Source organism: Copidosoma floridanum, unplaced genomic scaffold (genome assembly GCF_036245765.1).
Source record: "Copidosoma floridanum isolate Cflo_tuat_1 unplaced genomic scaffold, Cflo_Japanese_pri ptg000007l, whole genome shotgun sequence".
In the NCBI taxonomy this organism is placed as follows: Eukaryota; Metazoa; Arthropoda; class Insecta; order Hymenoptera; family Encyrtidae; genus Copidosoma; species Copidosoma floridanum.
Genome location: NW_028321884.1, coordinates 6,941,742 through 6,968,696, shown reverse-complemented (window position 1 = coordinate 6,968,696; position 26,955 = coordinate 6,941,742). Strand labels below are relative to the sequence as shown.

The following is a 26,955-nucleotide window of genomic DNA, read 5'->3' as shown; positions in this document are numbered from 1 at the left end:
AAACCATTTCTGCTCTGTCGACTCACAATTAAATCTCCATTCGCACGCAAACTGCCTCGCTGTCTCGGCCTACTTACATTTCTAAACTTATCCTTACAATTTGTACATATTTCCAATAATAATCATCATCATGGTAAATATATCATTTTTTTCACATTAATAACCATTTTATCATCCTGGATTTGCCTGGAAGCCTGAAAATAAAATAACAGAGGAGGCGATTGTAAAGAAAAAAAGAATACATTGTTGTAAGAGAAAAATCATAAAAACAATAATTGAGCGTGTAAGCATTATTTGTTAACAATTGCTGAAAAATCCGCATTGTATTCACAGTAGAGGTAAACAAAGCCAGATACCTCCTAATCCGGGGCTCACCGCATCTGTGAAAAGAAAGATCTCGGGGTAGGGGGATAAGGGTGTCATATTATATTACCCTCACAGCTTACGTGGTAAAACGTATGGGAAATAGCGTCGGGGGGGACTGTAGCTATAAGGACAACGTGAAACGCGTGAAATACCGGGACGCGTATTTACCTACGTAATCCGGGCGCTTACATGATAAACGCCGAGAAAATTTACATCGGCACGGATAAGCACGGCGTGACGCGCGTTATGTATGCCACGCAGCGTCCCGGGGAGGAGAAGACGAGCCCAATTATATTATATTATACATATCATGTGACCTCGTCTCCTTTGTCCCCCTTGGTTGTGCGTTGTGTGCTCTTGGACTCTCATGGTGCACACGACGGGTATCATCCTTAGTGTCCACTATCGAGTGCACACGTCCACACAACACTCGTGCTACTCGGTATCGATGATTTGTAACCACCACAGTCTTGACCATTTTTTTTTTCTTTTGCACACATTTACCGTGGCGCTCGTGCAAGTAGTAGCGGTGGAATATAGCATTGGCTCGTTATCACGCGTTGGTTTACGATAATTACGACACACGAGGGAACGGCATCGCGAAAAAAAAAAATATAATAATAATAAGCTCAAACACACGAGTACGGATTTTACGAGGGAATATTCGCGGCGTGCCGATGCCGCGCACACAGGCATAAAGATTTGTCGTGGAGCATCGAACTTTAACGACCCGGTGCTTAACGGAGCCACCGCTGGCGCGTTGATCGCGTCGATAAAATTAAATATGCTGCCTCATCTCTGCGACCCGCGTGAATGTATATTATACTGCGTACGCGTATAAAGCGAGCGAGAAAACGTGTTTCATATCTTGAGACGTTGCAGCTGAGCTAGCCTGTATACGTGATCGAACTACATGCGGGGGTATGGAGACCCGGTTGATGGGGAGGGTTTTATTGCTCGTATCGCTGCGACGGCAAAGGGAGTTTTTTCCCTTCCCCCTTGTAATATGCAAACGTTAAAAAGTTGTCTTTTTTTTTTTTTTTTTTTTTTTTTTTTTTTTTTTTTTCATACGCGACAAATCTGAAAAAACAAAGAGAAAAAAGACTAGTGTCATACAGCGACCATTTAGTCATCATCGGTCGTGCTTCATTTTAGAGTTTACCTCCGTAAAAATGCGGGGAAAAGGAAAAAAAGATCTCTTCCCGATCGCGCCTGTTTTTAACACCTGCGCCGTTGTTGTACGACCACACCGCCCTATTTATACTCAACCCCCCGATCTTGAGCCAGCCGATCGGCTCGTACCTCCCTCGCGCGCATAAAGAGCCGTAACGCGTGCTCCTCTTGGATGACTTTTTTTTAACCCACGCGTCCTTCGTTCGTTTGCACCGGGAAAACGCTTTTTATACATCCACGGAGAGAAAAGACCACGAGTGAAAATCGATGCGCTTTTTTTTTTTTACCAAAGTGCACTCGAACGCCGCTACGCACTCAAAGTCTGCGTGATATTTCCCGTGATTTTCTTCGATCGCCCTCACCCCTTGGTGTTGCTGCGGTTAACGCTCGATGGAGAGGCTCCGAGTGGGATTTACGATTTCGAGGGGTGCGGAGGGAAAATTAAAATTTATCTCCAACAATAATCGTTAGCGCGAAATCGCGTTCGATTGCGCGTGCAATTAATTCGACTTATTACAATTAAAAGCCGGGGGTAGTGTGTTTGGCGTTGGTTTTATTTATAACGCCAAAGTGTTGTTGGCAAAATTAAAATCGGTTTTTTTTTTTTCATTCAACATTTCGTTCGTCCGAGCGTCCACTCATCGAAAAATCACTGGAATTCCCGACACGTCGCAAATTTTTCCCGAAAAAATTCTGGACCGTCCGTCCCGTCATCCGTCGTGATTATCGTCGGCCAACGCACTTTTTCACACGCGCTGCTCTGCACGAGCTACACTTAATTTTTATTTTTTTTTAACGGTGTCCACAAAAACAAAAAACATTTTTTCCTTTTTCCAACGAGCTCTCGTATCATCACAGCGTCCATTTACACGAGCCGTTGACGTTTCATCACCATATCATATTTGTGCACAAACTCGCGTGAATGCCAGTGTGTCCACGAAATAATGTTTCATTTTTTTTTTTTCATTTCTCCTTCGCATTTCACGTTTGCTTTGTTTTGATTTACTCACCATTTTCCTGAGCAATTAATGGGTCGATCACCACCAACAGAATGAGAAAGATGGGAGTCATATTGACAGCCCAATCCTCCCCCTGTCCTTATCCACCCCCTTCTCACAGCACTGCTCTTATCACCACCGCCGTCGTTGTTGTTCTCGTCGACGTTGTCTCGTACTATTGCTCGCCACCTATGAACAACAAGAACAAATTCCACCCCTGTCAGTGAATAACCACGCGATCCGCAGAATCTATCCAGATTTTCTTTGCTCTCTCATGTCTCGAAGGGCGGAGTGGGCTTTTTCTTCATCCCAAAAAACAAAACACTCATTTACAGGCTAGTTACGCCACTTTGATGTGGCAGGGGGTGAGATGGGCAGGGTGTGGTGAATACACAGGCGTATATATACGCTAATCACACGCGCAAAATGACGAAACACATAGGGCTCGGGTTTCGACGCCGAACGCAATAACGCACGGAATTTTCCAATTACTATCGACACTTTGAAAACTTTGAGCTTCGGGTTACGGTGCTGCGTACACGCGTTGGCAATACTATATCTACTATATCTACGAAGACCAGCAGAGTTTTTTCCCCTGGTGCGACGACGGTAGAAAAAATAGTGGCTCTTCTTTCTTCCTTGTCTAAACTACGCGAGTTGCATGCGTTGCCGTTGTTACAGGCTACGGTGTCTAATATATGTATGTACAAGTGTAATCAACTCGGCTTCTTCTCTTTTTCCGTCTCCTCTTCCTCGAGCGTCCCTTTGCGCGAGTATCCCCGTGGGGTGTACTACCTGAGCGAGCGACCGCGAGCCAACAGCGTAAAACTCTCGCACGTATCACGTCCCTTTCTTCCTGTGGTTCCACGACCATTCCATACTATCGGTCGCGCGGCTCGGCTGACGTGCTGCATGCGGAACAAGAGGAAACAGACCAAGAAGGGAGCGCCAAAAGAAAAAGAAAAAAAAAACAGGTTCAGCCGGCCGCCTGACGTTCTCTGCAGTCCTCCTCTGTCCTGCGCGGCTTTCCCATAGCTTCTCGGGAGCAACGACGCGACTATATACTCTTTCGACTCGCGGAGCTCAACGGGGCGGGTAACGGCCCTAAGCTCGGGCACGAGGCTGCTCGGGGCTGACTTTTTCGGGCACGCGGGCGGATGATTCAAATGGACACACACGGTCGCGCATATCGGCAATTGATGGCACGGGTAGTTGCAAAAGGCACGCGTGCACGTAGTTGTCGAAGCGCGCGCTACGGCCTGACTGACTTGCTCTCTCTCCCGGCGCTCGGCCTCGCTCCCCCCCCCCGCCCTTCTCACAGCGCTTATGCCTCTTCTGCACCCCTTTTTCACCCTCGCGCACTACCGCGGCGCATGCGCCGACGTGGTAGGACACCGGGCGGCTTTTACATGTATACGTATATGTATACACTCCAGCCACAGCTTTTTCTGTCCCTCAATTTCTCGATAGCGCGAATTGCAAGCGCGATACTTTTTTTTTTTTTTTTTTTTATCATCTAGCTTTGTAAAAGCTTTATAGGGTTTTTTTCTTTGTTTAACGACCCGGGGCACGAGTGAGTTGGCGTTGAAAGGGAGATCCGATCGAATATGGATTTGCAATTTATAAAACGATGCCCAGAAGGGTTCTTTTTCTTTCTTCTATCGAAAAGGGGTTATTTTTCGTTGGGTGTAAACAAATTTAATCAAAAAGCTCCGTTTTATCAGCACCGAGGATTAACGGGAGAAACGAGTTAAACATCGTACCCGACATTGCCCCACGTTAGACATCAAATGAGCCTTGCTCTCTGGATAGAAAAAAAAACAGGAGGGGGGGGGGTTGAAAAAAGTAAAAAAGCGCGAGAATTCGAGCATCATGAAAAATTCGCGCGGGTTCGCACTCGGAGCACCTGCGCCGGCTCCTACCACGACAGGAAGGTGGTGGTAGTAGACAGCAGTGACTGCGGCGTACGAAAGCCACGCATGCGTTAGTAGCGAGAAGGAGGCGCTTCTACTCTACTCCGGGGGTGGCTGCTGTGTTACGGAGGCAGGGGGGGGGGAAGAGACCAAGGGATAAGCGCGCCGGCCAACAGCTATCGCAGTTTCTGACTCGATGTTTGTCTGTCTGGTGGTGGGCACCTTCCAGAGCCGTGAGCCAAACAGCTGCTCAACTTCCACTTTGACGAGGTACGCGCTTTTGCTCAAATTTTTTTTTCACCAACTACACTCGTACTACCATTCCATCGAATTTACGAAACGCAATCTTTATCATTACCACGACCACCCATCTCTATATTAAAAAATGAAAAAAGAAGCACGTTGCAAAAAATTGTTTACTTTTAACGGGTAGAAAACTGCATTGGACAAAAGTGAAGGACAGCGTGAAGTAATGAAACTGGAGCAAACGTTACCAATGCCTGGCAAAAATGCGTGGATCGGCGACCCTTACCACCTTTCGCACACGCAGCATCGGGACAGATTTGGTGCAAGGAGGTATCGTGAATCGTCGGTCAAGAGACAAGGAGAGGAAGGAGAGCACGAACATCTGCTGATCCACGTGTCAGGTGAGTATCTGTGTGCGACTCTGTCTCCGTGTCTGTTGGTTTTTTTCAACATATGATTCCCAGTGTACGAAAAATTATACCTCACGATTACAATGTGTCAATACACCTTACAAATATCATAAATGTTATGTGTGCTTTATTCATCGTTGCTCAAACTATTACGTGGACAAAAAGAAGGAAGGAGCCACGCGAGTTAAAAAAAGCAAAGTGATCAAGTTTTTGCATTTGTGTGCGCTCGTCGAGAGAAAAAAAAAGTTAATTCCGATACTGCGATCCAAAATACAACAAAAGCGTGCACGAGGGTTAATTTATCATTACCACTGCAGTATGCGTATAGAAATAATAATAATAATAATGATGAATCCCTCTAGTGTCTCTCCTTGCGTCTTTCTCTGACTTCGTTTCGCTATCGCGTATATGTCTCCATTCGTGTGTATACATATATTTATCTTTTCCTTTTTTTTCGTCCCGGTACTTCTTGACGTTTCCCGTCGTGCGAACAAAAGATAACAATCGGAATAAGAATAACTGGGCTGCGCTCGCGCACCGTCTGGAATCCCCTTGAACCGTGATGTGCTAAGTTGGACTTTTTTTTTTTTTTTTTTTTTTTTTTTTTTCAAGAGGAGAGCACACGAAGTTTTTCCACGAATATCCTCGAGGGATGAATATTTTCTTTTTCCATGCCTCTGGGCTAACTTGTCGCGGAGGCGATGAATTAAAAGTCAAATTTTTTTAAATGGCTCTTTCCCGTATGGCTACGCATTGTTCATTGCACAAATTCACATGAGAATGAAAAATACAAGATAGCACAAGTGAGCAGGAAAGAGGCCCATGTCGGCAAACGGCAAGTACACGCGGTTGAAAGAGCGAACAATCGGTGCCGCGCTCTATGAATAAACATTCAAACGGGGGGGATTGGAGAAAATTCGGCGCAGCCTCGGCGCGCTTCTCTGTGTCTCGCTCGAGAGTTTCTTGCCTTTTATATGCACGCGCGTGCGGTGGTGGCGGAACGACGAGCGCTCCCTTTGCGATTTATACGTGTATATATACCCTTTCGCTCCTTGCGAATAATGGAGGAGGAAGTGGTGCCGGCGGTCGGGACTACTGCCGCGGATGCAGCCGAGCTTCGGCAATTTTCCGCCCCCTCCTACCCGCTTTCCTTGCTGCGGCTTTTTTCCGGTTTTTGCTCGTTTTGCCCTCCCTTTTCCTCCAAGATTTTCTTTCTCGTCGTCGTCGTCGGTTTTCGGATTGCATTGCGTTCGAGGGAAAATTTTCCGGGAAATTACAAACGATAGCTGGGGCTCGGTATCATTTCCGACGCGGATGATCGTTGCTCTTTGCCAGTATTCATCCAGTTTATTTTTGTTTTTTTGTTTTATTTTTACAACTTTTGCTTTTATTTTGAAATGTGCCGTGAATTTTAAATTTCACGCTGATACCGAGTGCACCTTTTGAATTCCGAGCTCCAGCGGTATTTTTACCGCGGCTCTGTAAATGAAATTGCATTTGCAAACGGTGAATGGAAAAAACAATTTTTCCATTAGAATATCAAGTTACGCGGTAAAAAAATAAACACTTTCAACTATTGAAAATGTACGCGTTTTTCTCGAATAACGGACTTTTTTGAGTGCATTGTGTTTGGTAAATGTTTCAAAAGTTCCGTGCCTGCATGTATATCCACGTTTTCGGTATGACCCATTCAATGGCACGTAAAAGAATACAGGTTTATCGAATTTCCCCCTGTGAAACGAATTGAAAACATTTAGATGGACGCCAAAAAGCTTTTTTTTTTGTTCCGAATGTCCAATTTTTGCGTTTTAACGATTACCTACCACATTTTTTATCTGTATTTCAATAGCTACATTCTGTACATCCACTTTAAATTGGCAGCCGAAACAAGTTTTTCTCAACAAGCCCAACCGAGGGGCGCACGATAGCCCTCGCTCCTCAAATAAACAACCCTCCCCCCACCCCCTCAAAAGTTATCCAAAGCCATACCAGAAATTAATCTCTTGGTTTTCTCGGACAAAAGTTTTTTTCACTCTGCAGAGGAGGAGCGGAGGAGGGTATGAAATTAAGCTCGTTAGAGCTCTCTTTTCACTTCAATTATACACTTTTCTCTGCCGGCCGAGCTTTTTTGAATTCATCCGGGGCCACGGGCTACTCGTCATTCGCCCAGCCAAGGGAGAGAGGAGGGGTACGGGAACTTGGGGAAAATGGATATAACGACGAGACGGCGGCGGTGGCGGACGAAGTCGTGCCGATCGTGAAACACGCCCCTGCGGCTTAACGAATGCCTTTAATCTCCTTCAAAGTGACCGCGCCGTTAGTTCGCGAGACCCTCCCCCACCGCCCTCTTTCCCCATTACACTCTTTGAACTACTCATTTTTCCCGCTACGAATACGCCTTTTCAAACTTCACCCCACGATCCTTGGCTCGGTTTTTTTTTTTTTTTTTGTAATCTCCGACTTGTAATTCTTTTCCAACCGATAGTGAAGCAAACGGCATCCGAGGGATTTTTTTATTGTTTTTTTTTTTTTTAACCAAAACAACAATTCGTGCGCAACGATAACCCATCGTCACAATAGATGATTCAAGTTATTTCTCGAGCCACCTCAAACACCAACCAACCAGCCTGGGAGGGTGTATTCGGAGCACGCACGGGGTAAAGTCACAATTGCTATCCATCTCTCCGTCCGCAGCTCGCATCTCGATCAGATAATTTTCCAATGGCCCTCGAAAGAAACAAAAGCCCCGAGATCCGCTCGACATCCAAATCAATTAAGCAATCTCTTTCGCTCTTTCATCTTGGCTCTCGACTGTCGGTTTCATCTCCTCGAGGGCCTCGCCCGTACCCTCGTTCCCTTTTTTTTTCTCCTCCCCCGAGCTCCACCCCTTCCACTCTTGGGTTTATCTCTCAAATATCTCCCCCTCCCACATACACACAAGCACACACGTAGCCTTCGTGTACACACGTTAGAGCAAACATCCGCGAGTTTCTCTCGCGGTGCTCCTCCCCCTTCATTTGGATTTCCGTTTGCGGGCGAGAAGCAGAGGGTAAACGATCGCCTGGTATGTCGACGGTACAGGGATGGGGCGAGAGCGGGAATAAGAAGGCTCCGTTTAATTACTGTCGAGGAGCGGCGAGCCCAAGAAAATCGATCGAGCCGTGATGGGATCAAGTTTATTGGAAGACCCCACGCGGATCAGTAGTACGAGTCTGCGTTTGGTCAGGCGCTCATTTGACACGTGTGTACTTCTTAGATTGCTACCGAGCTTTGTTTGGCATTCCTTTGAAATGCCGATACAAAGAATCGAGAGTGAGATAGTCGTGACATATTACATTGTGAGTGAAAAATAGAAAAAACAAAAAAAAAAAAAAAAAAAAGACGAAGAGGCGCGCGCGACACCGTGACACGGCGGTGAAAAAGAAATAACAAGCGACTGCGCTGGTACTTTTATCTCCCTTTGAGTCCGCGACATCGGCCGTATAACGAGGCTCAGACAACAATACCCTCTCGGCTTTGTTCCGAAATTCTCCGCTTTCCTTTCTGTGCAGCTACCCCCTCGCCCCTCTGTGAAGCGCTTGCTGTTACTGTCTCCTCTTCGCATCATCCACTCGTCAACGGGACGTATTAATTAAAAGTTTTTAAGACGCGCACTTGGCTCTCCCTGAAGCGTCTCGGAGGAGCCGAAACAGATGTCACCGTCGACGAAGTCGAAAACGCGATAAAATTATTCTACCCTGTCGGTCGGCGTCAACTCGACGATCGAGCGTTCGCGCAAAACTGAAATTTGATTTTCACCCATCCAAGGACAAAGTTTCTTCGTCCACCCCCTCCCGCTGGTTCATCCCCTTTTTGTAACTTTTTTATCTGTCGCGTGCTGTGGTTGTTGTTTCCGCAGCAATCGATGAAGCGTGTCCGGGACAAAATAACTTTCTGACACCGCTCCACCCCGGGCTAGCAGCTTTCCCTCGTCAATTAGGAAAATTGATGGGATTCTATAAATATTAGCTCGGCGATGGGCGGCCCCTAATTGACGCAAAGTCCCCTAGAGCGGAATACGTTTTCCGGGCTTAATTGTTCTGCTTGATGTGTATACGTACAATGCGAATAAAAAAAATTCCTCTTTTGTTACAACAACCTTATCTTTACAGATGAGAATTCCTTCTTTATTCAATACATAGTAAACAATCCCTTAAAAGAGCTTGTCGATCATTTGAACGAACCATCTCTGTCGTCGATTTAAAAAATCAGTCCCCATTCGGTGCAGGTAGAGCTCGAATCTAGTCAGCCAACATTGCTGTAATCCTGACGAGAGCTAGTGTGTGACTTTCATGTCTGTAGCTGATTACTTTTGTCATGAGCAAGCAACGCTTGTTTCCACGTTGGATGCCTACTCGTACAGGATCCTTTGGTTTCAATTAAGAAAGTGCATGCTTGTTTGATACTTTTTTTCACTTGGGGGGGAAAAAAGGGGGTCCAACATCAGTGAGCACGTCGAGAGGTTAAAGGTTTCCACCCAACTCCCTTGGCTCCCGTTCTCCGTGGATCCTCCCCGAGTAAACGAGAATAATGGCGGTGGCTCTCGGCAATCAACGACACACCGAGCGTGCGAGTCCTCCTCATTTTCCCTCGAGCTGTGGAGCGGAAGGAGGAGAAGATCGTCGCTTATACATATAGTATATATACAGACCCGCGCCGCGGAGACAAAGGACGCAAAGGAAGAACAATCGTTATTAGAGAGGGAAAAGTTATCGCCGCGGATTTTCCCCGTTCACGCGAGGCCCCTTTATCTTCGTTTGAATCGCAGGTGCGCCACTCCCCCACGTTTTTCTCCCTCACCCCGCTACTGCCGTAGGGATGCCTGCACGACGACCGATCCGCTTCCTTCTGTTTCCTTTTTTCTATTTTTTTCCAACCCCCTTGTTTTCCCACTGTAATTAAATAAAGCGAAGCCCATTACTTGGAGTTTTCGCGTATAATCGGCTACACCAAGTGATTTAATGGGAAAAAAAGCACCATCGCTCGTGCGTTTCGAGTCGGTATCAGCGTGAACGTGTGACGTGCGAGTACGTGTAGCTGACTTTTCCCGGAAAGTTTTCGCCATTGTACGGGAGCAGTGGGTGAAAAAGAGCAAGGAGATAGCGAGGGACAGGCTCACCTCCTACGAAAACAGCGATAACAATAGAGGCGCGCGAGAAAAGTAGGCGTTAAACAAACGACAGCTGATGCTCGGGAAGGCGAGAAGCGTTTGTGCCCGTGCAGCGGGCGAAGGGAGGGTTCGTACGCGCCTGCCGGAGTCAACTTTGCGACAATGACGCATTGTGGCATTGTCGTCGCCGGTTCGCTGGTCCAAGGCGTTTTACATTCAGACGAGTGACGAGCAGAAAAACAGCTTGCCACTCTCCGCTCGATTCTCCATGTGCAGCAGCCCGTTACGGGGCTCGTTCGAATTTTCAGACGGCTGCCTTTGAATCATATACGCTAATGGATGCGCGAGTCAATTAGTGTTGGCGCAATATGGCACTCCGAGTGAAAATGTTGGGATCTCTCTGGGTTATTTTCACGAGTAATTAGGCTGGCTTGTGTTGGCATCGACACGGAGATGCGGGGTGTTACCTTTTTTGGGCTGTTTGGGTGGGTTTTTGGTTTCATTCCCGCCCGTGCGTTTTACCAGATTCATGAGATTTAACTGTAATTCAGGAGATGCTAGTTAAAAACTTTTTCCAAGCTCTTCGGAGATTATACGAACGGATGAGAGAGAAAAAAGAATTTTCACGCGAAAGCTTCGGGATGAAGATTTTATCTCTCGTATTCCCAGGAAGATGGGAAAATTAGTAAACGTAAGTTTAGCGAGGTGCGGCGTATACTATTTATCAGCTTTTGCAAGTTTTTTATTGTAATTTCACGAATCCCAAACAACAGCAGCATTGACTATAATTATTCAATAGATAAAAGTACGACGTGCACCTAATATTTTTCACCCAAGGGTGGAAGAGAAGGAGGTGGCGCTTGATAAAATATCAAAAGCTCGATACACCACGGAATCTGCCCTAAATATTCATAAGGACTTAAATTCGGTCGCGAGCGCGAGGAACCGAAAGTTTCGCCTCGAAACAAGACCAAAAGAGGAGATAAAGATAGGCGAAACGCGGGCGAAAAAGACAAAAACGGCCGGCGCACTAAGTCGCGCCTAACCGCGGAAACGTATTACACCCCCGCGAGGGGCAAACTTTCGCGTTGATCTCGCGACTTTTTCCTCCCTCCACCGTCTACTTATCCTCCCAGTTACGCCCTCATTGCTTCGCGAGAACTTTGTGGCCGAAAAGTAACGCAAGGATGTGATTCAAATACGCCGACGAGCTGCGGCTAAATTTTAATTCAACAGTCAAATATACACCGTGGACGATCATCTCCTCGGCAACTTTGGTCCTTTCCCTCCAAACGTGAAATTATGTACTTCTCGAAAAATATCTGACTCTGCGCGCCGCTTTAGTTTCATTAGCTAGCACCGAGCCTAAAAGGCAATTCATCAAACCACGACCTCATTATTCTCATTGCGGCACGCAAGCGTTGGACTAAATTTTAATTTAACGCCACGAAAACCCGCTCAACGTGGTCGAAAAGTTTTTCGAGCGACAAAAGGAGCTCAGAACTTTTCCGCCCCTTTTCATTTTCTTCGCGCCGAAGGCTCCCGTGATACATCGCCAGCGGTAATGAAACAGGTTCCCCTTGCAGTGCTGCCGAGCGATCGGGTATTCAATGAGCGATTCATTAATAAAAGGATGTGACCTTTCAGCGGAGCGGGAAGTAAAAAGTTTTAAGTATACGTCTTTGGGTGCGGGCCCGCAATTTATGCGCGTCGCACGACAACTACGACAATCCACCCCCCTGTAGCCTGTTGCTCGCGCCGGCCCGAGGATACGGGGTGTTGTTGGTTCGTTCGCTGCGATGATCGGCTCGACGGGTCGTGCGGGAGTGCGCGAGCTTGAATTTTCAATTGAGCGGCGCTCGATATTGGCTCCGATCGGGTGACGCCCGGCGTATCGGAAATTCCAATTAGGGGGATTGAATTAAAATTTCGTGAATTGTTAATCCATCGGGCGAGGGAGATGATGGTCAAGGGCTGAAGGTGCGTTTTTTTCTTTCTTTTTTTAATTCGATTTTCTCTCGAGATATAAATGGGCGGGGATTCGTACTTCGGGCGAGTCGTGGAAAGTTTTTAATATCGGGACGAGATTTATCGGGAAGGGGCCGTTAATTAAATGAACCCATCGGTCCGAAGTGGGTATACTTCACCCCGGAGAGTTACTCTCTCTCTACTTTTGAGATTTTCCTCTCGGGTATTTTCGCTCATCGCCCATCACTCGATCGATATCTCTCGTTCGATCTCTTTTCTTTTTTTTTTTTTCCGATGACTTTTCGATGTCTCCCCAGCCGTGTCCTTCGAGCTTTTCCAAATTCGAGCGAGCCCTTCCAGCGCGTACTTTACCTCGGGGGCCCTGAGAGGAAAAAAAAAACCCAGATCGCTTTGGTCCCGGTAACGAGCACTTTTCCAAACACCCCCTCTTCTTTTTCCCTTTCCCGGCTTCGTCTGGCCAGCAGCTGGTGTAATTGGCTCGCGCCTCTGCGCGCAAAAAGACGTCATTGGGAAAGATTCGCCACGGGAAGATCCTTTTTTGATTGCTCCGCCGGCGCGCCCTCGCCCCCTCCCCTTTTCCTCGCACATTTTTTCTCCTTCGCTCTTTTTTACACGACCGCAAGGAAAGCTCAAGACCCCGCCAGACTTTTTTCCCTTTTTCCTCTTTTCTCTAAGCCGTCTCGAGTTTTCAATATACCGCGCTTTCATTTTGTATTTTTTCAACCCCACACACCTTTTTTTACGAGCATAAAATGAAGACAGATACACCGAGTCCCGGGGCTGCAGCCGCCACTACTCTGTGGTTATTATTTCATAAGGGAAAGAGCCGAGGCGCGAGCGTTTATGTTTTGCGGGTGTGCGATGTGTGTCGCTCGATAAAGAGATAAGCTCGCGACGACGCGCGCGACAGCGCCGACAGTCGCGACAGACGAGCCGAGCTTGCGAGGGAGGGTGGGAAAGCCGATGGTATTTCGTAGGTACGCGCGCGTCTGACGCTTTAGTTGCCCTAATGGCGCGATCATCTCGCCGGTGCGTCATTTTTCTTTCCCGTTGACTTGCTCTGTATCATGTACACCTCATCGCGGATGTACGGGCTAATATTCGCTATTCGTTTCAAAAGAAAAAAAAAAAAAAAATGAAAAGAGAGTAGCTCATCCCGGGGGAGTCAATTTTCTCTTCGACGCCGGGGAAGAGCGATTTCCTCCACTTTTTAATCCCAATCACTCAAAAAGACGACTCCACCCGATACATCGAACAGACGCCCCGGTATATTATATACCATATAACCCTTCGCGCGACGCCTCCTATTTTTCCCCATCATAATGGAGCCCCGCGTGCTGGTAATACACCCTATACGCAGCACCGTAGAGGAGAAGAGTTCCCCTTCGACTCCGATGCAGGGCCATAATCTTCGGTACTTGGCAGCAAGATGGATTCGCGACATCCATTCTCCTCCTACGGTCGATCTTTCCCGCACACGTATACATGCGCGTGCTGTACAGACACGCGTACACGCACATGTATATTTAGGTAGGGGTGGAGGAGGGGCTCCTCTGTCCGTGTAATAACGCGTCTATGCAAATGGCTGGTAATGCCGGGCTCCGGTCCGCGAGTTATGATTTACCGCCTCTCCCACCCGTCTACTCTTCCTCTTCTTCGCTGAAGCACGCGTTTTGCTTCTTTTTAATATAAAAAAAAAAAAAAAAAAAAGGCCTCGATAAATATACAGGGAGGGCTCTCGTCTTTCGTTCCGACGGAGCTTTCCCCTTTCTCTGGACGGCTCTATTGTGATTTTTTTTGTCCTTCCTCCTTTCGTTTTTTAAATTTATTTAAATTCCAACAGAGTCTTGCGCGTCGCACGTTCGTTCTCATTACATTTCCTCGGAAGGGAGAGAGAAGGAAGAAAAAGAATGCTCGACGAACTTTGCGAGCTTACCTGTAACGAAGGCCTCACCGGCTCGTTATTTCCCAGATCCCCAGTGAGGTCGCGCCACCCGAGGCCAAAGAGTCATCGCAACTTTTATCATTTAGCCCGGAGCTCGTGTCTCTTGATTCCGGCGAATCGCCAGTCTTGGCCCTCCTTTTTGGTGGCGGTGACGGCCATAATAGCCCAAGCTCTCGCGTCACCTTTACTTTTTTTCATCCCTTAGCTTCTTCTACTTTGCCGAGACTTGTAAGCCTCGGACGTCGTTGCTAGTGGGGCTAGAAAAATACATCGCGCATCCGACAGTTAATTTCACAACTTTTCGGTGTCTCCCCATACGTGGCAGCGTTTCATTATTTCAGCTTTGACCATTCCCACATTTGATATAATTATTTCGGGAGCTCTGCTGCGATTGCTGGGAATCAAAAATAATTCATACACAAATAAGCTCATTGCGAGTAATAATCGGATATTAACATTATCCATCGATAAAAGCGAGCATCTCAAAGAGAGAGCCGTCTCAATAATAATTGATCAGATCCAAACTTTTCGACGAGACTCACGAGACTCTGGCGCAAGTGTTATATGTGGGTACCCAACTCTCAAAGTATAAACGTAGGGATATATACGTACGCACGCAGCAAAGTAAGACACGCGGAATCGCATACGTCGGTGGGTTCTCGCGAGGGTATGTATGTGCACGGTGGTTGTCGCCAAGTCTCATCAATTTCAAAGTTGAAACTCCCGCAAGTGTGTCTCTCTCGCTAAACAGTATAATCTTCGTAAGCCGTGGAAGAGACACCCCTACGTGTATTACACGGTACGTACATCACCGACGCGAACTTTCATCTGCTGCTTGCACCTTAAAAACTCGCTCCCCAGGGCTCATCCGTATCTCTGGATACTCGATTTGCCACCCCCCCCCCCCCGACAAATTTTAGAACATCATTCATCCCCTCTATTGCTCCAATCGCAGAGTGTACAAACGAATAAGGATTTTTGCAACGATTTAATAACAGCTCCGTCGTTCATAAACATTAAAGGCAACGCGCGAGCATTAGGCCAAGATCGTAATTAAAAGACGCCGCGAGAGCCCAGCTCTCCCCTGTACAGAGCCACGTCTTTATTGTCGCCCGCCGCGAGACTCCGGGGTGCGAAACTTGCATACTCGCGCCGAGCTTTTATACGCGAGCTTTGAGCGAAACGACCCCTCCCCCCCTCTTGCTCTGCTTTACACAATAGCTTCACGGGCCAATATTGCAAAGCCAACGCGCCAAAAGCCGCTTATTGAATGAAGAATCGGCTCGCTTCAGCAACCCATCTTCGCTCGACCAGCCATTCCATCCCTTGGAGCCAAACTGGATAATCGCAGCTTTTTTTTTTTTTCAAGAACTCCCCGGTAGTGGCGTAAAAACTTTACTCGCAACGTCAAAGCCAGAGTGACACTTGCATACAGGGGGTTGGTGGAAAATAGGCCGAAAGTCGGCTAGCGGGCGGAGAGCAAAGCTCGAAACAATGTCGGAAATGCCAGGCTCTCCCACCGCATTCTCTCCCCGTACGTATACTTGTAGCTCCGTCTCTCCTGAGAAAGCCGAGCCGGCCGACTTGGGCGCAGTCGGGATGTGTATACACACACACATATATATATATATATACGGGCGGCCGAGGAAGTTGTGTGTCTCCGATTCTCTGGCACTCGGTGGTTTCGGCTCGCGCGTGCCCGTTCGGAAGCCGGGGAACGTCGAGCAACAAAGAGCCGCGACTGTTGCCGGCAAGGCTTCTCTGCTCCTGAAGTTTCCCTCTCCCGCTTTGTCACGCGGTTTCTGTCTGTTGTGGGTACTACGAACTCGGCCAGACTTGCGCTTTTCCTCTCCGATGGTTGGAAAAATCGCGGCGGAGAAACTTTGGGTCCCTTTGAGTGGGGTAAAAAAAACAAAAAAAAAAATTTACGACTTTACATCCAATGAAAAATTGATGTTAGTCATAACCACGACGACGATGAGTAGAAGAAAAAGCCACTTTTGCCGCAGCAGCGCGTACATGCTGGGGCCAATAAAATTTCCTACGCTCAAACTCCCCGTGGCAGGGATGAAAGCGCACACCAACACGTATACGTAGGATGTATGTATGAAAGCAACGAGGTGTACATCGAGAGAGAGAGAGAGAAAGCGTGTAGCCCAGTTAGCAGCGGTAATTTCGTTATACGAGCGAGTGAGCGAGCGAGCGAAACTCGGCAACAACAAATTAATATATAAGGAAAGTCTGGGGCCCTTTTCGCCAAACTTTTTGGACGTTTATGAGTTGCCGCGGCTGTCCCGGGCTCCATTAGCGCTAATTCACTCGAGATGGGTTCCCTCCCTTTTCCACGCGCGCACGGGGGAAGAGCTGCCGAGCGATCCTATCGAAATAATATTGCCGCCGTCGTGGCAGCAGCACCGATACTTTGCTTATTTGTGAGCGCGCCTTCTGTGTGTACAATATTAAGGGGCTCGGTAAAGGTATACGCCCCCCCCCCGCCCCTATCTGACTTATTACCGTAATGTATGTGTGCACGCCTCTCGGGAGGGAGACTTATTTCCTTGAAAAACTGTATTTTCTTTCTTTTTGCGAGGGTGTACGCACTTAGATTGATTGACAATTTGGACGGAAAATTTTGCGCAGCCAAATTGAGTGATACGAAGAAAAACGCTAAAAACGTCAAAGGTATTTTTTGTGAAGTAAAGTTTTTTTTTTTTTTTTTAATTGTAAAAAAAAGGCTGGTAATGCTCAAGAGCTTCTAGAGGGCAAACTCGCGTCCACGGAGAATTTGCTTCTCGGGGAATCAAAGTATATTTGTTTTAAAGACCGTACAAGCCGAAGCTACCGTTGCACAGTCGAGCGTGAAATCTCTCGACTCCGTAAGGTAGTGCATCAACGCGGGAGCTCACGGTCTTTTTTTTTCCTTTTTCAACGCCCAAGTAATTTTTTTACGCACCACCCTAATGTAAAAGTTCTCCTCCATCTTCTCCCTTGGCTCGTTTCAGGGCACCCGAGCGAGAAGCAGCCGCAAATGGCAACGGCCGTCGAGTCACTTACTCGCTTACACCATCCACCCTCTCTGCCCTTCTCGCATTTTATCCCTTTTTTTTCTCTTTTTTATATGCTCGCAGAGTGGGTACACTAAATTTTTTAGTAATCCATAAACGCGAAGCACGACATTGATATTTCAGTAGTATACGGTCAAGTAAAGGGCAGCCGCAAAAGGTTTTAAGTGAACGAGCGTGCCATTTTTTATTTCAGTAGTTGAGAAATTTCTGCTTTTTACTATCTCACGCGAGCATATCGAGGGGCTGCAGCTAAATTATATTTTTCTACTTATTGTACATTTGGAAAAATATTTGTTCATAAAACTAAATAAAAAATGACCATTTGATTAACTAGCACACTTTGCGTTTTCGCTGCTGTCGACTCCGTGCTCTTTCAAAAGACGGGCTGTCCAAAAGCGTTCTCCGACACACGACACTCCCGGTTTCGTCGAGATAGGAAAAACCTCACTCTCGAATCTCGACGAATTTATGGCCCGAAAAGCTCATCGGCCGTTTCACCTACGCACACAATGGACGATACTTTCACGGGAAATCGAGCTGCAGAGAGAGTGAGACAGAGAGAAAAAACCAAACAAATAACGAGCACGCGCGTGAAAAACAGCGACGCCGAGAGCAGTCGAACCGTGTACAGCTGTACCCGCGAGTACAAACTTTATCGGGCGGACGCAAAGGCAGGAGTTGTAAACAAAAAAAAAAAAAAAAAAAAAAAAAAAAAAGAGAGTGACGGCCGTAGGCTTGGAAATTCATCCGGCGTTGGGCGTATAATACTGTTTGTTTACCGTCGCGGTGCGGTACCGCTCGATTTTTCCTCCTAATGGACGCGCCTGACGCCTGAATAACGGCTGCTCGACGATAGCTGGGTTTTTTTTCGTCACCCACTGATTTTTCTCTCTCCAAACCGTAAACAAGCTGAGCGTAAAAAGCTACCGCTCGATGTCCGCGTGCACAGCGAATTCATCATCATCGCAGCACCGAGTTGCAAAAGCTAGCTAGCCTCGGGCGTTTCCCATCTGCCTTCTCGATTCTCGCGCACAGAGGTCCATTTACACCTTTTTTACTCATATCCGTGTCAACTTTCAATCGACAGCCAGTTCGGGCCGCATGTCTGACCAAATATTGGCTTGATCTACTTGGCCCTTCGTTGAAACAGTCAGCGAGCAGTGCAGTCGAGCTCGCGGAGAAAAGATTCAGCAGTTGTCCTGAGACCGTATTAAGGGCTTATAAGATTCAATTCCACCTTTCCCAGCCCCTGTCGTATTAAGCAATTAGGCACCAAGGAACTTTCGCCATCGGATCAGCAGCTTTGCCTCGTGGTTCTTTTCACGGCTCTGCAATGTATCCGGCGATTGCGCGAAACGTCGTTTGCCGAGGAAAAAAAGAGCCTCGGCGAAAGGAAAGACGAACTGCAGGTGGCGTCGTCTCGGCTTTCCACGGGCTTAAAAGCAGCAGAAGCGAGAAAAATCCACGAAAATAAAAGCTTGGCTGGTGCAGAGAGAGAGAGAGAGAGAGAGAGAGAGAGCTGGTGGCAGTTTAATTTCACCTGGCCACTGCTGCAGAGTACAGTATCGGGTTCACGGACTCGGGGAAGGGGAGAAGAGGCACTGCCTCGGGGTTAAAGGCACCCCCTCCTGCCGCTGCACCAGGAGAGCACTAAATCATAAGATATTAGAAGAAGGTGAACGATGCTCCCTCTTCTCTTCCTTCTCGCACCTCGTACATCGTACCCGAGGACACTCGGCTCTCTGGACCTACCCTACCCTACCCTTCCAGACGGGGGTGCCCGAGAACGAAGGATCGAGCCAATTTTTCTCCCTTCCGTCGCGAGTTACGGAAAGGTAGAGCCTCTTTCTCTTTTTACTTTCCTCTCCTCCTGCTCTTTTTTTCAGAGCTCCCATCGGCTCGTTTCAAGAGCGCGTACGTGGTTTTTACATGCACCACCCCCTCGGTGAAATACACCCGATTATCCGAGATTACACGGGTTGTTTCTCCCGTCGCACCACCTACGGTGCAACAAGGACGGCGACACTGTACTACATCTACAGTGGAATAATTTAGCTGAAAATTTCGTGCGCCCCCACACCCCATCCCGACAGTTTTTACCCTCTTGGTTTTTTTGGCCATCAACTTAATTTCAAAGTGTAATTGCAGGCGTGCTCACATTTCACTGTCGCCGAAGCCGCTCATTAGAATAAATGCGTTTTTAACGACTCGCCTCCTCCCCGTCCGGCTGCCGCCTCTGATATGCTTACCTACCCCTTTCGATAATATCGGGGCACAGCGTATATTTTCCCGGACCGCGTTCCCCGCGTGCCGCTGCGCCCCATTTTTTTTTTGTTTGCCCGGGAATTTCCTTCGACGCTTTCCATCCGCGTTTCTTTCTCCTCCTTCTCCCAGGGCCGTCCTCGCGATCCAATAAAACTGAGTGTCGATATCGGTAGGAATCCGAGCGCCAACTAATGGCACTGGAGGCTGCATTAAATTAGTAGAAAAAAAAAAAAAAAAAAAAAAAACATGCCCACAGACAGAGCTCTTGGGCTTATTTCCCGTGCTCGCTCGCATAAATTTACCCCCCCCAGGTCGTCGGGAATGAATTTGCATCGGCACGCGAACTCGTAATTGGTGTCCGCCTCGATTTCACTCGCCCATCGAGGATTATTTTTGGCCCTTGTTTTTCCTCCTTTCTCCCACCCCCTCCTGCTGGCGATCGGAAAATTCGATTCTTGGGCAAATTAAAACGAGACGTTTTAATTTACCGCCCGGCAGAAGTAGCCGCTCGAGAGGGTCGTTTCAGCTAATTATTTTTTTTTCTCTCTCTCTCTATTTCGCACTAGTGGCGAGGCACACGTGGTTCTACCATACCCCCCCCCAACCCGCGTGTAATTGAATGTACCAGTAACGAGCGAACGAGACAGTAGCCCCTCCGAGCTTTTTTTCTTCCTCCTCGTGCCACTTTCCTCGATACGTACTCTGTGGAAATGCCCGGATCTACTCAGCCGAATCGGGAGCAATCTATCTGCTAATGTATTTCAAATTAATTCCCGCGCGAGCAGATACATTTCTTTTAGAAGACCCTCCTCGTGAAATACGTGTGTAGGTATATTATACAGTCACACACGCACTTGTACACAATATTAATTTTAATCGAGTATATACATGTAATTCAATCAGAAGGTCAAAGAAATTAACCATCCCCCTATTGCTCTCCAAACGTCTGAATAATACAAGGAGCATCGCTACCTCGTCGCCTCAAAATTTTTCCCCCATGTTGGCCCGTTAAACTCATCCCTCCCTCTCGCTGTAACGACCCGTGCAGCGAGTCGACGAGTGAATGATTAAAGCTCGTAGCGTTATAATATCGCGACATTCCGGGCGCACGTCAACAGCCGTGACCTATACGACCTATATGACGTATAACTATACGACAGCCCTTTATTTCCCAGCCCTCAACTATATTGAATTGAGCACCGAAGAAACTCCAAGGCATTTGCTCCGTATGCAGATACCCCGGCATACAGTCAAAGTTCACTCGGGTAAAATACTTCCTTTGTATCCGCCACCTCCCTCTTGTTTTATGGTCCCGGGTGGTAGCCGTAAACCAGCCGCGATCTCTTGGCTTCAAAGTCACGCTTCGCTCGGCTGTTATTATTTTTGCTCGCCCTACACGCGTGTGCGCATGATAAAGAAACCACTCCCCCCGCTAATGGCTGCGAGCGCAGTTTAACGCTCCTCTCCCGAGAGATAAATCAATTGCTCTTTATGCGCAAGCTTTCCCGAAATCGGCTCGTTCGTGTACTTATTTATATTGTTATTTTTTTTCTTTTTTTTCTTTTTTTTTAATAACCATACAGGGCATTGGAGTTTGTTGGTTTGACTTTGAGATGAGGCACATACGCACAAGAACTCATCGGTGGTACATGGTTATCATTTGATCGGCCAAGGGTAGAAAAACAAGTGAATCCCCTTGCGCTGTGGACCACAAAAAAGCCGCCTTGTCTCGAAAACGAGAGATATCATCCGGAGCAGAGAATCAGCAGTCGATGGAGGGAGACAAGAAGAGCGGTTTAAAATTGATTGGTCGAGAAGTACAAGCGCGTACAAGAGGGAGGCCTCCAGTCAAACGGAGTCACGCCATCAATTTGTTTCGAAAGCCACAAGCCGGAAGAGGAGACACACAACCTACGTCTTGACAATGAGGACCAACAACAACAGCAGAGACTCCTTGGAAGTGGAACGGGAGGAAAAAGGACTCAGCCACGCTCATTGGACCATGAAATTTAATTTCTCTCCCCTGCACAGGTCTACTACAGTCCAATCTCTTGGGTGGAGGGTGGAAGGAGAGAGACCAAATGCTAATTAAATCGATCAGAGGAGCGCGACTCCGTAGGACGCTGCCAATATTGGAATATTAAACCGGGAAATCGGGAGCCGCAGTGCATGGGGATCCAGGAGTTTTCTCACGGGGCTCGGCGAACGGGCGAAAGAGGAGGAGACCCCTTTCTCGATATTATATGGGCTTCGTGTCGATCTCGCTCGCGTAGCGACGATAAATTATTCATGACGTTCCGAGGCTCCGACGTGTACTGTATTATCATTATTATTGTTGTAACGATCCACAACTATACCTAATGCTTCGAGCGGCGTGACGTTGAAACATTCGATTACTCGTCGGCGCGGGACAAACTTGTAATTAGCGCTTCCCGGAACTGATAATGATACACCCGCGATCTAACGGCTACTTTTTCCGAGGAGGCGGAATCGGTTGGCGCTAATCACCTACACCCGCACGGATACTCATCGCAAATGATACGGTGCACACACTCGGTTCCTTTTTGAAAAAAACCGAGTCGCGTCTAGGAATCCTTGGATAAGGAAGGAGAAGGCCTCCGCGGGGAAAACGACATTCCAATCTCACCGTATTAGTTTCTCACATGAATGCAGATTATGTGTAAAAAAAAACACGTTTGTTTGCAAATTCCGTTGTCTTTTTCAATTCGTGCAAGATTGAGAGAGAGAAGGACCGAAAACACGAGCTGCAGCTTAAAAAAAAAAAAATTAGAGGTAGTCGAGTCTCGCGGAGGGGGTGTGAGAAAGAAAAACGAAAGAGTAGAGGACATTTGGAAGTTAATCACGCAACTGTTGCCACTGGAAACGAGATTTTGCTCCTCGCTGCTCTCTACTCATTGCAGTAATAAACTGCGAATGGTGTTTTTTTTTCCTCCTGTTTCTGCGTAAATTAAAAAATAATGGTTCGTTTTCCATCGTCATTCACTATACCTTTGAATCCTCGCTCCATCATTGGAAACTGATCGATCCGAATGATAAACAATCACCGGCAATGGACACCAGCAGCAGGCGTACACTCGAATGCAGGGGGAGCGACAGCCGTCCGTCAAAAAGCACTCTTTCACCCACACAGAGGACATCTATACATGGCATTGAGTATGGAATAACAAGAGTGATATCAGCGAGCGTCATCTCTCGGTGTACCGTATACGTGCAGTGCCGAGGCGCGGCGGTGCTGCAGCAGTGCGAATTCAAATATCCATTTTCGATGGACAGGGGTACATATGTATATAGGTAACAATCGCCAGACGGACAGTCGGGACATCTAAACAGGCAATTACTACCACCGCTGTCCTGGTGGTGGTACGGCGCAACACAATATCACACGTACATACGTCGATACCCGGCCGTCCCAGGGAGCACGCACCAATTGAGCTTTCCCTCTCTCCCTGATGGACGTTTAATCTATTAATTGAAGCCACGGCCGGCAGTGCTGCTGCTGCGGCCAGTAATGTTGTATTAAAACCGTGTTTTCAAGAAAATCGCCCCACCGCACGAACGGAGGGAAGGGTCCCGTGCTCGGCTTCTCTTCTATTTTGGCGTGCTCGGCGAAACGGAGAGAGGAGGGCTTTTCGGGTAACCGATATTGCTTTCAACTTGATGCGACGCTACACCCTCGACAACTGTGTGTATATACACCCACGCACCACCGTTTCATCCTTCCCTACCCCCCTATAGTCGAGCAATTTAGTAATTAAAGCTGCAATATTCATCGTTTTTGTGCGCATAATGGAGTGCTTTTGTTCGCCCCACCATCCCCTTTATTTTGATCGCCAATAATAACCGGAGGAGGAATACACAGCCGAACATTATTTTTGATCAACGCAATTTAGACCTTTGTTCCCTTGGAACAATATCAGGGCCGCAATTGCGTGCTGCTGACGATTGTTTTGTTTCGATACGGAAATATTGTACACCGAAATGAGAGCCGCGATCAATCCTCATTTGTTTTTATATTGTTTTCATCATGTGCGTATGTATACCGACCGCAATGAAACACATGTTTCGGATACACCGGTAATGCGAGATATTGTTCCTCAAAATTACACGAAATGAGGGGGAAAACACACATACACACACCCACAAATTAAGTTTTCCCCGACTTGGCTCACTTTGCGGGATTGTTCGTCGTAAACGCTTAGCGCTGTTGTCCGCGGTACAAATCAAGTCTATATACCAAACAAACTCGATCAAAGGGAAAAAAAAACCGAAAGGGAGATGGAGAATGGTCCCACGTTTGCGATGCATTTTTCTTTGATCCGTGAAACTCCAGTGCAGGGAGATCACTGCAATCCGGTAAAAACGCTACACGAAGCCGCTCCAGCCGAGGAAGAGCCCCTATACCCCCAAGGCTTTGATCTCGCGTCTCTCAAAGGCCGCCTCCTCCTCCTCCTCCTCCTCCTTGTGCAAACACACGCGTGCGAGATTCGTCGAAATGAGAGAAAGGGAAAAAGGAGCGCGAGAGAAGAGAAATTGCCTCCTTGTCTTTCTGCAGCAGAGTAGCGATGAACGGGGGAATATCGATGAACCACCTCCTCCTTCCCTCTGGTAAACATCCAAAAAATCTTTTGCGCAGGAATCATTATTTTATTCTTTTTCACTTTCATCCGACTATCCATCTGTTTAAAGCTCAAGTGCCCTGGCACTATACGTGCACGCGTACTCGGGCAAATTAACCCCCCAAGGGCAGGTCCATCCGCCAACTCAAAGTACTTGGCTCGAGAGCGTCAACCGTACACACTGCACGACACTACAGGTATGGGCACATAAAATCGGCCGGTGCAATATGCATGTCTCGAATAATGGGACGCCCGGATGAAACAGGATCTCCCTTGGCTGGTGCAAGAATACGTTGCGACGCCAACACACACGCACACGTGTAAACGGGTGTTTTTGCGAGCAACGAGGAAAGACTGCCGAGTCCTCCCCGTCACACCCGAGGAGGAGGAGGAGGAGGCGGGATAAAAGCATCATGACTTAGTGATGAAGTTCGCTCTGTCCTTGTCCATATACCAGCGAGGATCTACATCTTCATCGACTCGGGGGGTGGGAAAAGGCTCTCCCTCCACCCAGGGTGTTGTACTACACGGCGTCGAAACCAGCCGACATTGGCTCTGGGAACACGTATAGTATAGATGGGCTACTGCTGGGCTCTGCTGATGTTACATATACACTGGAGGCGAAAGGAGGGCAGGAGAGGATGAGGGAATGAGAATCCACGGCAGCTTGGTTTTCTCGTGTCGAGCCGCCGAGATTGATGAACAGGAGGGGGTGTCCCCTTTGTGCTGCTGCTACTGATATTGGGCTTGATTGACAGTGAATTCTGATTGTTTTTGGTTTTCGCGTGCCTCGTCCCTCCCTCCGACATTCCAGAACTATACTTAATCCAATTTCCAAGGAACAGCCAGAACAACACGTCGAGCAATATATTGTAATGCATCAGGTACACCCAAGATATTTGTAACCGTATACCGTTCATTGTTCGTTCCAAGGACAATATCGTTGAAAATGGGGGGTGATCCGCGTCGACACGTATAATCCGTGCGCGTGTGGCACTGTATATATCCTCCTGCACACCACCTGCCACCATATCACACATCAGACGACTTTTTCGAATAATCCACTTGGCCATGCATTTAGCGCGACGATTCCGCCGTTAATACGGCATAACGTATATATGGTGTGGGGGGGAAACCCACGTACAATACGGCTCGGCGGCGCTCAACGGTAATCGACGACGTCGAGTCACATTAACAGGAAAGTCCATTTACCGGCGCAGTTCAATATCGTGCCCGATCGGGGACGTATATTTCAATGTAATTACCAGAGGTCGCGCCCTACTCCGTCCGTACAACAACCATTGCCGTTGATTGAGTCGAAATTGTAGCAACGGTATACAGGGAATTGTATGCCACTACAGCTGGATCGTCATGGTGTTTCGGAGATGGTATTGCCTTCTTTGCACGTTGTTGTTGTCTCTCTTCTTTTTGTTTTCGATATGAAATGTTAATCAACTCTAGTCTCGTAAACACTTTCAAAATCTCGAGTCGTAAAATGCCGTGTATCCATAAATCGTCTCACGGTGTATACATATATAACGGTGTCGTTTGGAATTTTCTCCCGACTCGCGATGGGTCGGAGTAAATTGTGGAGAAAAACAGATACCGTCCATCGTCGAGGATATGTGAGTCACGTCGGGGACGAGGCCTACACTTGCCGCGTGGTAATAATAACACACCAGCTCTGGGATATGTGGGGTCAGAAGGAGGGCCGGAGCGAACGATCATCCAGCCCAGCTATTTCCCCGCGTTTGTGCGTCGCGCACGTGTCGGTAAGTGGTTACACACGCGCTCGTATTGCCCCAGGAGTGGAAGCTCAACAGGGTGGAGCGGGCGGGGTAGCCAATAAAGGGCGCAGCGTGGCGCCTAATAAACCTACCGGGCTTACGGAGCCCGTCGCCCTTGACGTTATCGTGGGGGATGAAACTTGGGTATGTTTGTTTCTGTTTTTTCTCTTCTGCCAAAACGTACATTCCGTATGAATACACAGAAAAACGAAGTCCATACGATGATCATCGTGGGCTCTTTGAAAATTTTGGAATTTCCATCAATTTTCAGCTGATTTTTTCCCAAGGAGAATCTTACAACCGGTGGACGCCAAAAGGACTTTGAGACGTGAACCCAGCACCGATGGGTCAAAAGTTCACATCGGGGGGGCTTTCGATCGATTAAATACCAAGAGAAAACTTGTATTTTATTCACAAGGGCGCATGGAGCACTGGGAATAACTATTATTTATGGGCTCAGATTGTGTGTATGCATAATATATGCACCAGCATTTACTTGGAGCTTCGTACTTTATCGAAAAAGCGAGGAAAAACACGTAAATGTCAACCTAACGAGGTAACCCCCCCCCCCTCCTGGAAACAATATATTTTATTGATTGTTGATAAGTACCTTCACCAATGAAATTACTTGGAAACCGAGTGATATAGAATGCTCCTTATTTATTAACAAAGTCGACGGTCGAAATATATCGTAGTATAGCGTCAGTCAGCGAAATTTTCACTCCAAATGGGAGGGTAAAAAAACCACCCTCCAGGTTTTAGCTATACGTATGGTTAAGTGCAGTGAATCGATTAGATTTCGACTCGATCGAAACCAATAGATACACGCCGCTCGCAATCATTTTCGACTGCGACGGGAGGAAGGAGGAGGAGGTCGCACGCGCAGCTAACTTGGTCTGCGGCGAAACGTGAGTGGGAAAGCGATCCCCCGTCGTACTTAGCATCAGGCATTGGAAGTCAAGGCGGCGTAGTAATGGAAACTCCAGAATAATTTCCAGTTATATACACCTAC

The 26,955-nt window shown here is 47.5% G+C and overlaps 1 protein-coding gene across 1 annotated transcript in view; it reads right to left on the bottom strand.

Annotated features, from left to right (window-relative positions):
• Lar (tyrosine-protein phosphatase Lar) overlaps positions 1-26,955 on the bottom strand; it is a 198,904-nt gene that overhangs the window by 153,915 nt on the left and 18,034 nt on the right. The window contains exon 3 of the mRNA XM_089589068.1: positions 2,550-2,726. Coding sequence (XP_089445194.1) covers positions 2,550-2,610 — 61 coding nt within the window. The 5' untranslated portion in view covers positions 2,611-2,726. The remainder of the gene's footprint in view (positions 1-2,549; positions 2,727-26,955) is intronic.